Source organism: Alosa pseudoharengus, unplaced genomic scaffold (assembly GCF_046254945.1).
Source record: "Alosa pseudoharengus isolate Yale_2024_CS ecotype anadromous, Long Island Sound unplaced genomic scaffold, YU_APseudo_1.1 YU_APseudo_1.1_scf_19, whole genome shotgun sequence".
NCBI lineage: Eukaryota > Metazoa > Chordata > Actinopteri > Clupeiformes > Clupeidae > Alosa > Alosa pseudoharengus.
Window position 1 is genome coordinate 30,476,936 of NW_027468657.1, and position 13,033 is coordinate 30,489,968.

A 13,033-nucleotide genomic window follows, 5' to 3' on the forward strand; every position below is an offset into this window, starting at 1 on the left:
ATATTAACTGGAATTAAAAAAAATGCTATTACTGTATAAGAGCATATGTGCAGTTCTCCTCTATGCATCGTCTAGTATATCAAAAATGGCAGTCTATTTCAAAAAATGCTTTCATTTGAAGCCACCTGTTGTTAAAGCAGTGCCATTGTTTCACATAAACATCACATGCATGAAGCCATGTGGGCTGTCTAATTATGTAGCATAAGTAGGAGGTGTCAGTGTATTAATAGCGGATTACATCTGTGCCACTGTCCACCAGAGACCTGCAAGGTAGTCAAGTCAGTCATGTTCTTGGGACCATATCCAGCATTCTGCACTTGGATTTATTAGGCAACTTGAATATTGCAGTACTACAACTTCACCCCAGGATACCTCTTTCTTGGATATTTTTGCACCTTCACAAACCTCCAAACACAAAATTTGACTTTGGGAAGGCCTGACTATCAGATTGAAGAGGTAAGCTTCAGTCCTGCCTGCTTATGAATGATTGACATGTTTATGCCACTGGCTATGTAAACTATATATTCAGAACTTTTGCAGATAACAGGTACACATGACATGGTTGTATTGAATTACATGCTTATCATAATACCTTTTCACTCTTTCATGATCACAAAATAAGCCTATATTTTAAAATGTGTAAAATGTCAAATGTGCAAGTGACTACTTTACTGTAGATTTGGTTCTGACTGCTGACCCAAGTCCACCACATTAGTTCACAAAAGGCAAACATCCACAACACAGCATAAACATTTACATTGACAAGTATTCATGTAGCAGAAAATTTTATCCAAAGCGACTTACAGCAAGAGAATACCACTCAAGCCGCAGTGCAGAGGAGACCTTAGCTAGGCATTACCATGCATCTGTCAATGTTATTACTAGAGGATAAGAGTGCCAACATTATAAGTACTAGACAAAGTGTGAGGAGGAAGTGGTAGAAGGAGGAAGAGAGGGAAGTTCATGGTAAGTGTGTGTTAGGTTGTTAGAAGTGTTTGGAGAGGATGTATCCTTGGAAGAGGATACAACATGTATTGAAGGAGGCATAAATAGCTGAATTGCATTTAGCTATTGTGAGCTGTTTGTGTAGATACTGATGTAGTAATTGAACATCTTTTCCCCACACTGCCAGATGTTCCCATGGTCAGCGGTGTTCTCCCTCGAGCCCAAGGTGCCCGGGCAGCGCACGTCCGAGGAGCTGGTCATCAACACGCTCATGCTGGAGCTGGGCGCCATGGTGAAGCGCACGGAGCGTGTGCGTCTGGAGCGCGCCGCCCAGGGCCGCCGACGCCACAGCTCCTCGTCCTCTGTGGACTACAGCTGGCTGGCATCGGTGCCGGTCAAGGCCCCGTTCGAGCTCACGCCCGGTGACGTGATGGGCCTGCAGGACCTTTGCTCCAAGATCCCTCCGCATCTCTGTGGACCCGCCATCGTCAGGTAGGCTGGCAGAGGGCTGGGCTGGCAGAGGGGTAACAGGTAGGCTGGCAGAGGGCTGGGCTGGCAGAGGGCTAACAGGTAGGCTGGCTACCCCTGGGCTGGCAGAGGGGTAACTGCATGTCTGTATGACAGACATTCCCCTATACTGATGCATAATACCTATGTATTTGTGAAATTTGTTATACAACAAATATAAATGTGACATGCTATCATTTTGTTTGGAGATTGATAAGAGATTAGATTGATTAGAGGTACGTTTTTCAATTACGACATCTGTTTAGTTATAAGTGCTTGGTCTGGACTGGGTAATTTAGGGCATACTGTGATTTCTCCTGCGAAGTAGCCGTTAAGGCCACACCCCACAGCTGTGTGCGATGCGAGGTCCCTGATTGTGCTCTGGCACCTTGGGCAGGTTCCGGAAGGTGGTGACGGAGATGGAGCCCGACGTACAGGACGTGCCGCGTCTCTTCCGCACCGTGCTGCTGAACTGCCTGGAGGAGATGGAGAGCGACGCCGAGATGCAGGCCCGCGCCAACCTCTGGGAGAAGCAGCGCAGCAGGAGCCTCTCCTTCGTGAGCTTCCGCTCGCGCTTCCGCTCGGCCCGCGGCCCCGGCGGCTTCCTGGGCGGCTCCCGGGGCAACCTGCAGGAGCAGGCGTGGCTGGACGAGGAGGAGGAGGAGGAGGTGCCCGAGAAGGTGGCGGTGCAGCGAGGCTCAAGGAGGACGCGCAGCGCGAGCATGCCGAACATCAGCCCCTTGGAGCAGAGAGTCCACAGCTGAGCGCCGGGGGAGGAGAAGGGATGGGAGGCCAGGGAGCAGAGGAGGATCTGGAGGACGAGAGAAGAAGGGAGAGACACCGAAAACAGAACCCAGAAGAACATGAGGGACACAGGGTTGATAACAAAGGCACAAATACATACATACAATGCAAACACTTACCTACTAAATTGTATTGTAAGTGCTTATCTGGTCACAGTAATGTAGCTTCCTGAGATAACATCTCCATCTCTTGTTTTCTATGAAATTTGCTGTGTAATTGTTTTTCAAAAGTGACTGCCTATGCATATTGTAATTTATACATTGTGAATAAATGCTAATATAATGTGAATATAAGCATTTGTTTTTGCCATTTCCTGTGTAAGCCCATGTGATCATGTGCCCACAGCCCTGCCCTTCAGCTATTCCTCATTAAGTCCTAAGGGCATCTGAATATTAGACACATGTGTCTTAGATTAGGCTTACAACTAAATACTGCCGACACGTAATGCTACAGGAGGATTATGCTGTTCCTATTCATTGTTAACATATACTTTATGTAACATGTTTGTCATTTTTACCCTGTTTTGCTGATGATGCAGTAATGTCAAGATACTGGAACTACTCCTCATGAGATGTGACACTAGGTGTCTATGTGACTAGATGGTGACAGCCTCAAACCCTTTAACCAACAAAACATGATGCATAGATACAAAGTTCATAATTTCCAAATGATGTTTTAATATGCACTTCATTTTCCTTACATGTTACTATTTTCACTTTATACAAGAGGAGGCAAGGCATTTGGCTAAAAAAAAGTGTGAAGAGAAGCAGGAGTTATCATAAAAGTGCACGTTAGTTTAATATCTCACTGTACATTAATGCAGGCACCTGGCCAAGAGACGAGACCTCCGACCAGACTACACCTGAGAAACAATAAATGAAGCGTGATGAAGGAGCCGATGTACAGTGACCGGGAGAGGTAATGTTTAGAGTACCCCAACTTCAAATGTACAGTGACCGTGAGAGGTAACGTTTAGAGTACCCCAACTTCAGATGTACAGTGACCGGGAGAGGTAACGTTTAGAGTACCCCAACTTCAGATGCTACGCTCATTCACAGCGTTCTCAAGTCATGGCAGTACGGCGGAGCTTCTACAGAAGAGGGCCGGCCATGAGGACAGTGACAGCGAGGCAGCCGCAGCCCTTCATTTCTCTGGGTCAGACTAACTAATAAATCCCGGTCAGCTCCACACAGGGCAGCCTCTGGAGCATGGTTGAAGTCCCACCGCATGTTCCTGAACGCAAAACTATTTGGCAAAGCAAGAGTTGAAAGCGAAAGAAAAACAATTATTTTCTCCCAAAGCAACCTGCCCTAATCTAGGGCTCTTATCTCACACAAATCGCCTCTCCTCTCCGTCGCCAGCAGACGTGGGAATAATAAGTGGTCGAGAGAGACCGCAACAAAAACCGTTTGGGCGATTCCAAAGTCCTACAGTCGTTCACATTACCTCACGAGTCATATACATCATTTCTCTTGTCACCACTTCAGTTATAAACAAAAATTTGTAGGGACAAATCAAAACCAGGACTAGTTTGCAGAATCAAACCAATTTAAATAAAAGCCTCCGCCTCTCTTAATATAATCAACAATAATAGTGATGATAAAGAGATAGAGAAAAGGGAAAAAAAGATTTGAAGGCTCAAATGTTTGCAAATCTCTACAGGGGAGCACGTGAAGTCTGTGCAACTCAAAAGTCTCTCCACAGACAACCAGATGCAGCACAGATTTAGTCTTCATTGCCTCTCTGGTATGCACTGCCTACCACACAGAGACTCTGAGCATAAACTGACTTCAGTCTCGTCACTAAAAGCATCAAGTCCAGTTATAATTTAATCAATCTCTGCTCTGCACCCCTCCCCTCCCCTCTCTCCATCGTCCACAGTCCTTTCCCACTCATTATCTGTGCATTAGTCCATTTCTTCAACACCACAAGCTCGTCCTCCTTCGATTCCGCTTCCTCTTCGAGGATCTCAGGCGAGGAAGACCACGAAGATGATGAAGAAGATGATGAGGACGAGGAAGATCTTGATCATGAGCCAGCGGTTGGAGGAGACCGACTGGAAGTACTTGAGGATCTCCGTGTGGGCTGCCTCCACGTTCAACTGTGTGTCCTCCACGTTAGCGTCAATCCTGACAGGACAGAGGAGGAAACATGAGCATGTTTGCTTGCATTCATACCCAAACTGTTTTAACACCATTTGTATTGTTTTTTCCCCCAGTTAAAATATGTGTGTGCCTACACATAAGTGTGACTACAAATCTACTACTGGATCCTTCCCTGCTTTTCCAGTGCCAGGTTTCCTAATGATAGTGGGGTACTCTCTCCAGTTTAGGATACTAAACTCCTCCTCTGCTTTTCCAGTGCCAGGTTTCCTAATGATAGTGGGGTACTCTCTCCATGTTTAGGATACTAAACTCCTCCTCTGCTATTCCAGTGCCAGGTTTCCTAATGATAGTGGGGTACTTTCTCCTCCTCACCTCTGGATGGTCTCCTCCTGCTCCTTCACCATGTGCGCCAGCTGCTGAAAGATGGAGCCCAGTTCCACAATGGTGCTCTCGATGTTCTGCATTGTGTCGGCCCGGCTCTGGATGTACGAGTCCTGAGGGGACACAGGCAAATACACAGCGATGAAGAAAGCTGTAGCAGTAAACACAGCTTTCACATGAGTTCCAAACCGTGGCCTCAAATCCAGGCACAGATACCAGGGTTTCCCGCAGCACTTTGCAGCTAAGGCGGCCGCCTTAGAAACACACACCTGCCGCCTTAACTCGTCAATTTTTTTTTTTTAATATAGGTAGCCTATATGAGCGTTATCCGCCGTGTTACTCTAGGCCTACTGTTTTCTCCCTTTCATTCCAAACCGTGACCAACGCCCGTCTCCCTTCTCTGCATAGGCTACTTCTGGCAATTATTATTCCGGCCATAATTTGAGGATTTACGGGTGGGCCTAGGCTATATAATCATGTGATGCATCCGATCAGCAGCATCTGGTGGTTGAATGTCATCGCGCTATCTATCATCGTTCGCCAAACATTCTAATTCAAAATTGTAAATCTTACACAAAAGTATAAAATAATCTAAACTTCATTCACTCTCCGTGTATAGATTAAGACAGACTTTCGGAACAGGCTGCAGGGCAACAGTCTGATAGCCTGCATGAAAGCATAAATGGTCCGCACTTGTTAAAGAGTGCAATTATCAAAGGGCCCTTGAATTGTTCTTTTTAAAACCAACAAGGATGCCTGTAGCAATGCTGTCAGCTCTGCCATAAGCAGTGACTGTGATCACCTTTGCACATTTGCCCCCAGCAAACGCCACCCTACCACCTTGACTAACCAATTTTCTGCGGGAAACCCTGGATACCATGGCCAGTGATGTGAAGACAGTTTGAAGCCACCTGGGAGGTTTGAGTGAAAAATCTAGATGGAATAAGTGGTCATCTTATTTTACGAAAATATGGGCAGCTGATGGTTGAAATTAACTGTGGCAGACAACTGACGGAGCTGTGACTTCTGATTCTTAACTCCTGAGCAATGTTCTGGAGTTGCCGACACTTTATCGCCCTCAGTGGGTTTACATTACACAGAGTTAAGGCCAAGGACGTTGCTGTGTTTGGACATTGGTGTTACCTGCTCATTGATGAGCTGCAGCTGGAGGGGGTTGGCCTGGGACTCCATGTCTATAGAGACCTCACCTCCCATGCTCCGCGACTCATCCTGCAGCAACACGGAGCTCCCTACCATCAAAGAAAGCAGACAGAGACAGAGATACAAAATAAACATTTTTGTTTTCCCAATCTGTCAGATTGACACCGATAAAATCTACTGTTGACTCTTCTGGGTTACGATTCAATGTCACCAGCTGAAATTTGATAGGATTCATGTCAGCAATGTTTTGAAAGCATTCCTGATTTTCTCAGAAGTGTTCTCTCTCACCGAAGTTATTGGCCAGAAGAGGGGAGGCAGCCACCGGGGCGTTTGAGAAGTGTTCTCTCCTGGTGCGCTGCTGCTTTAAGTTCTGAGAAAAACAGCAGCCGTAAAGAGAAAGAGTAAAACATGGTTCTGAAAATGATGAAACGATCAGTCCCACAATTTTCTGGTTTCTTTGAATTCCTTAAGTGAACAAACTTCAGCTTCAGTGTTGCAAGAATGATTCACTCAGGGTTGATAACAATAAAAAAAAATGTCTTACTTCAGTTCTGACTTCCAATACGGATTTGAAGTCGTTTGACATTGATGCCAGCTTTGACTGAAAATGAAAAAAAGAAAAATCATTGCAAATAACAACATACTGTTTGTAAGCATCCCAACACACAACATTGATTAGCATCTTAGATTGGTTCCAGATCAGAGCACTTCAGAGGGAGCAAATCAGATAACAAACCTGCAGGGAAACCACAATGGTGTTGGAATGTGTCTGAACGTGCCGGCCATTTTGTCCACTTCGGGAGCGCACAAGCCCCTGCAGCTGTGCTATCTGCTTGTTGAGGCTGTTGATGTCCTGCAAGTGCGTGGCAGACGAAACAAATGAACCAAAAACAAAAGGGCATTTTAAAAATGTCACCCCAAAACATCTCCCTGGTTTGCACCAGCCCCGTCTAACTTTGGGATGATGGTATTTAAGGTAACTCTTCATACAAAGTAATTACATTGAGCAAGTGCATTGATACATGAGCTTAGCATACAGATGGGACAATATAACCACTCACCTGTTTTATAATGTAGGTCAGTTCTTCTATTTCAACAGATTTGTCGTCAAACAAGGATTTTCTTTTGGCCACTGCAATTAAATGACATTTGAATTAATAGCTATTTATCATATTTCCTCATGAAATCTTAAAACAAAATAAGACTTAAAACAAAACCTTACGTATTGTTAGCTTTTCCAGTTTGGCAAATGTGTTGCTCAGGTCTTTTCCAATTCTCCTGAGGGGAGAGGAACAGAAAACAATGTAAAGTGAACACATTAAAACTTCCACTGAAATGAAACATGAAGAAACAATCACACAGGATCCTCAGATTCTTACGTCATAAGGGATACTGACTCACTTTAATGATTTAATGTGTTGCAGGCCATATCAAAACAAACAAGTCTATGACAGGGGAAAAAATCTTTGCGCCTTACTTTGCCATAAGAGTGAAGTCACTGCGCTGTTTGAGAGCATTGAGTGCTGGTTTACTTGAAGGAGTCCCATTCTGAAAAGAAAATGAAAACAAGGAAGAGACAGAAACAGAAACCATCATATTATACTAGTGAACAAGGAAGAGAAGGGTCATTCCGTGTGAAATCACCCAATTTCAGTGCAATTTGGCAGGTGACCCTCTCCGAAAAAATCTGAAAAAAATCACAGGTGTTTGTAGACCAAATCCATGCATAGATCTTAAATAGTATATCTGTATAACTAATCGTTGCAAAACTACAGCCCTTTGAAACTTCAAGTCATTTTAAGCATTGTGGTGAACAATCCTTTTTGTTCAACTTCCAGCATTATTGGCTCTTTTAGTATTTCACACACATTAGTGAAACTATGTGAATAGAAGTACATTTTCCTGTTGAATTAAAAAATCCAATCGGATCAGACGTATCTTGTGTACTTTCCCCTCTGGAAAGCTCTGAAAATGGCTATAAATTCATAATGTGAAAAGACATCATCACCTTTGAGGGCTTCTCATTCAAAAAGTATGTGACACAAATTCATCAGATTTTTTTCCTACTCATGTATGTATTATAAGGTCCTGTCCATGCATTAACTTTGGTTGTTATAATTTTAATATTTTCAGAGCATTTTTTTAAAATTGGGCTTGATTTTCAAAAAGCCTGTTTTCATCTTCTCATTTCACCACGTGGACAGTTAACAGGATTTTTTTTAAATTTTACCATATATCATTCTGTATGTGAGGATCATCTGCCCAAAAGTTGGGCTTGTTGCTGAGTTTCTTCATTGAGATAAGACTTTTTGTCTATAAATCCACTGAATTTGTATTGGATCTGCAGTACCACTTTGCACCACATGTGGTGCTCTTTTAATACAATGGAAGTCAATGGAAGAGTAACGGCTCCCACACACAGCTGCGTTCCGTCAACGCATGCCAGTGGGTGTTCCCGACGGTAGCTATGCAAATGACTTGAAGTAAAACCGTAATGTGATTGGTTGGTGCCGTCCGTAGATTGGCTTGATTGGCCGGTGCCATCTGTCGGTGCAGCAACAGCTGAACTCCTCAAAGCGAGCGGCGGGAGAAACGCGACGCAACGGACCCACAATTCAGTTCGGCAACGGATCACGTGAGCCCATTTAAATGCGTCTCCAGCAACGCGATGCACGCAGCTGTGTGGGAGCCGTAACGGATTTGTGGGTACGTCGCGTCGCGTTTCTCCCGCGTTTCTCCCGCCGTCATTTGCATAGCTACCGTCGGGAACACCCACTGGCATGCGTTGACGGAACGCAGCTGTGTGTGGGAGCCGTAAGAGAGTCACTTGTTTGCTGCACATATCCAATCTAAACACACAGTTTATGGTTCATAGTTGAATTGGTCCAAATAATTATTGCAACATGAACAACATACTACTCATACATAAATCTTATTTAGAGAAAATAAACTGATCAAGTAAATTATACACACATAAGACTGACTGGTCATCATACATGCAGAAAGAGGATTTAGCATAATTACCATCTTTGTAATGAGTTTTCTACACCAGCTTCAACCTATCAGTGCCTATGTGAGCACTTTAATAATTTCTAGCCAGCTGGTTAGGCAAAGTCTATATCCATCGTCATATGCTTGGGATGCAGTCCTCTGTGATACATAGACAAAGAGCATCAAGATGGAGATCAGTGCTTTGTCTCCATGTGATCTGGGAAAGAAGTTGGAACATATTCAAGAAACAATGGGTTTCTAAAATTCAGTTCATCAAGGTATTTCACTTGATGAAGATGACCATGTGTGTTTCCATCACAAGTATTCCTAACAAGGTTTGAGGACTCATGGATCCAAGAGGCATTTGTAAAAAGATGATAAATCTTTAGTATTGATTTTTCTGCATCTGACAATGCACTGAATTTTAGAAACCCCTTTTTACTTGAACCATATGAACCATAAACTGTGTGTTTAGATTGGATATGTGCAGCAAACAAGTGACTCTCTTACTCTTCCATTGACTTCCATTGTATTAAAAGAGCACCACATGTGGTGCAAAGTGGTACTGCAGATAAAGAACAAATTCAGTGGATTTATAGACAATATTTGTAAAAAATCTTATCTCAATGAAGAAACTCAGCAACAAGCCCAAATTTTGGGCAGATGATCCTCACATACAGAATGATATATGGTAAAATTTTAAAAAAATCCTGTTAACTGTCCACGTGGTGAAATGAGAAGATGAAAACGGGCTTTTTGAAAATCAAGCCCAATTTAATAAAAATGCTCTGACAATATGATAATGTTAACAACCAAAGTTAATGCATGGACATGACCTTATAATCCATACATGAGTGGGAAAAAAATCTGATGAATTTGTGTCACATACTTTTTGAATGACAAGCCCTCAAAGGTGGTGATGTTTTTTCACACAATGAATTTATAGCCATTTTCAGAGCTTTGCAGAGGGGGAATTACACAAGATACACCTGATTTGATTGGATTGTTTAATTCAACAGGAAAATGTACTTCTATTCACATAGTTTCACTAATGTGTGTGAAATACCAAAAGAGCCAATAATGTTGGAAGTTGAACAAAAAGGATTGTTCACCACGATGCTTAAAATGACTTGAAACTTCAAAGGGCTGTAGTTTTGGAACCATTAGTGATACAGATATACTATTTAAGATTTATGCATAGGTTTGGTCTACAAACAACTGTGATTTTTTTCAGATTTTTTGGGAGAGGGTGGCCTGCCAGCCACTGGGTGATTTGACACGGAATGACCGGGAATGGAATGACACGGTAATCAGGAACCGTCAAATATATATTAGTTAACAATGAAGAACAAGGAATGACATGGCAATAATATTATATTCCAAGTTAATAACTAATAATAATATAAAATACCTAGGCAGACTTGGTGACTTAAATTAGACTAGTCACATTGCACTGCATGTAACTGGACACCTCAGGCCAACAAACCATGCTAAAGCCATTCTCCACTGCCTTTAATCATTTCCCCTTTTTCATCTCCCAAGTCCTAAAGAACATCTCTGAGGTCAAGAATAAAATATCACAAATAGTTGGCAATGCACAATAACAACATGGTACAGCACTGTATAAATATGGAGCACGTCAGCTAGAGGCCATTAGCACTTGAACTTGAGGAACAGGACACCTTTGCAAATTCAGTGTGACTCAGTCACTACATCAGTGGGCCCTGGTCCAACATCGCAAGCTCACCTGTATTTGTCTGCCCTGGAGGGACTTGCAGGCGGACTGGAACTCCAGAGTGCGATCTCTGCAGGTCATGATGGGCGAAGCCAGCAGCCCGTAAGGTGACAGAGAAAGGCGTGGTTGTTTCAGCCAGCAGGTGAGAGTTTCGGCGTGAGCCCACTAGCACTGGGTCGACTGTGGCACAACCTCTTCAGGCCTACCCTAGGAGTCTGGTGGTGATGAGTGTTGACTTCTCCCTCCAAGCATCATCTAGAGAAATAAAAAATGTCTCAGAGATCAATCACACATCACTTACAGTCACATGTTTTGTTCTCAGCAAATCAACTGAATAAAACTGAGCATCTGAGAACAGGAGATGGCATACGTTGCCATGGCAATATGCCGTTCATTGAAGTTGAGTCATTTCTATTTTGAAGTTTGAAAACAAGCCTGAGAACAAGTGTACGTCAACATGACAATATATGGACTGTAAATTCGCTTCCTGTTCATCGTCATATTTGAAAGAATGTGCTATTAACAATTAAGTCTACCTAGTTGTGTGTACCCTCCCCAGAGTACTAGTATGCAGCGATAACAATTAGGGCGCTCAAGGGGTTTCTAACCTAACGTGAAGAGGTCACCCTGGCAAGTTGCTTTGGAATAGAGAAGGAGACACTCATTTGAGCTCCAATACCTTTCTCTATGAGCCCAAAGAATTTCAGTAAAATTCAGCGTTTTGGACAACCACAGTCATCAGACTAGACTGAAACACCGAGAACAACATTTAGGATACGTCTAACGTTACTGTACTCCTGTTTTACAGTATTTGACTACGTAAATCGGTCACCTGAGATCTGTGTATCCATTTCGAAACGTGTACAATCGATAAGCGTATTGGAAGAAACCTAAGTATAGAGTCCGACGTAACCAGACTAACAGATTTTAACCACTAACAGTTCATGTTATTGGATTAAGTCGGCAACCCAGAGCTGAGTTTCTTTAACTTACACTCGACTAACTAATAAAGGTTAATGAAACTCACATCTTAATCCATGTCTGGCATTTAAAATTACACCGTGTTACGTATTTCAACAGTACAGTTATCAGACGACAACCATAGCTATTTAAATGCCGCTGGTGAACTGTTTAGCTTGCTACCTAGTGCTACCAAAAAACCCTTTCGCAGCTACGTATGCTATATGGTTAGCCTAATGGGTAGTTAGCCGCAGGCGATAAACTCGAAATTAAACAGATGTGTTCCGATGGTCTCTCGACGGAAACAATCCATTAAAAGGCTTCGGGTTGCTTGATGCCATTTGAGCCGTTCGAACTTACTGTTAATGTTGTACAACGGTGAGTTTTCTCATAAAAAGGCCTCTCGATTTTCCCAAGTCCTGTATTTCACTTTCCGTCCGGGTGCTTCCGGATCTTGACGTCATTGCCACGTCCCCGTTTACGCACGCGCACAATGTGTAAGCAAAAGAGACTTGAGCAACTGCTGTAGAATTTCAGATCACCACTAGGTGCCGCTGTTAACTATTTTTATATTGTGAAAATCAATATAATAATTGGGCTCAATGAGCCTGCACACTTCTGTTGACCATGATTTATGAAGTTACAGGTGATTCATCGTGAGTGTAACATGTTTTTCACATTTGCATTTTCTTTTGAGAAGATATCATGGCATAGGCTACTCATAATCACAAATTGAAGAAATGGAAAGTGGATATGAGTGTTCACAGGATAATGGACCAACGGAGTAATGATAATATTATGTAGGAGGAGGCGAAAGCGCAGCAAAGAAAGAGAGAGGGAAGGAGACATGTATGGGTGGGGGCAATAGATAACATTCTACCTATCTTCTGTCATACAAGTCCACTAACTCTAGTTCCCAAACTCACCCGCATGGATGACTAACAAGAGCCAGCATGTTAAGAACAAGTGATATGTCCTCTTCTCTGTCGTCTGACATGCTCTGTTTTCTCTAAGTATGTTTTCTGATGTAGTCACTTTTGTACTAATGACTGGCAGTCATTGCATGGTGCTGCCATGATGCTGAAAGAAGTCCAACTGCAGATTAATCAGGAACAGAGGCCTAGTATAAGTATAAGTATATATACTTTTTTGATCCCGTGAGGGAAATTTAACCCAATCGGTGAATTAGTGAAACACAAACAGCACACAGTGAACACACAGTGAGGTGAAGCACACACTAATCCCGGCGCAGTGAGCTGCCTGCTTCAACGGCAGCGCTCGGGGAGCAATGAGGGGTTAGGTGCCTTGCTCAAGGGCACTTCCGCCGCGGCCCACTGGTCGGGGCTCGAACAGGCAACCCTCCGGTTACAAGTCCAGAGTGCTAACCAGTGGGCCACAGCTGCCTATGTGAACATTGAAATAACTGAACTGTGTTACTGAAGTA

The 13,033-nt window shown here is 43.2% G+C and overlaps 2 protein-coding genes across 2 annotated transcripts; one reads left to right on the plus strand and one right to left on the minus strand.

Annotated features, from left to right (window-relative positions):
• Positions 1-1,060: 1,060 nt before the first annotated feature.
• Positions 1,061-2,216, plus strand: LOC143133227 (protein RD3). Its single transcript, XM_076292993.1, has 2 exons — positions 1,061-1,437; positions 1,850-2,216. Exons 1-2 carry the CDS (start codon positions 1,133-1,135, stop codon positions 2,214-2,216), a joined length of 672 nt encoding a protein of 223 aa, XP_076149108.1. The 5' UTR covers positions 1,061-1,132.
• Positions 2,217-2,913: 697 nt separating this feature from the next.
• Positions 2,914-12,042, minus strand: stx5a (syntaxin 5A). The gene is made up of 11 exons (XM_076292317.1): positions 11,950-12,042; positions 10,642-10,884; positions 7,381-7,451; positions 7,126-7,181; positions 6,965-7,035; positions 6,640-6,756; positions 6,448-6,504; positions 6,192-6,273; positions 5,886-5,992; positions 4,734-4,855; positions 2,914-4,385 (listed from the first exon to the last, which is right to left on the minus strand). The coding sequence occupies exons 2-11, from the start codon at positions 10,708-10,710 to the stop codon at positions 4,226-4,228; spliced, it is 912 nt and encodes a 303-aa protein (XP_076148432.1). The 5' UTR covers positions 10,711-10,884; positions 11,950-12,042; the 3' UTR covers positions 2,914-4,225.
• Between the last annotated feature and the right edge of the window lie 991 nt (positions 12,043-13,033).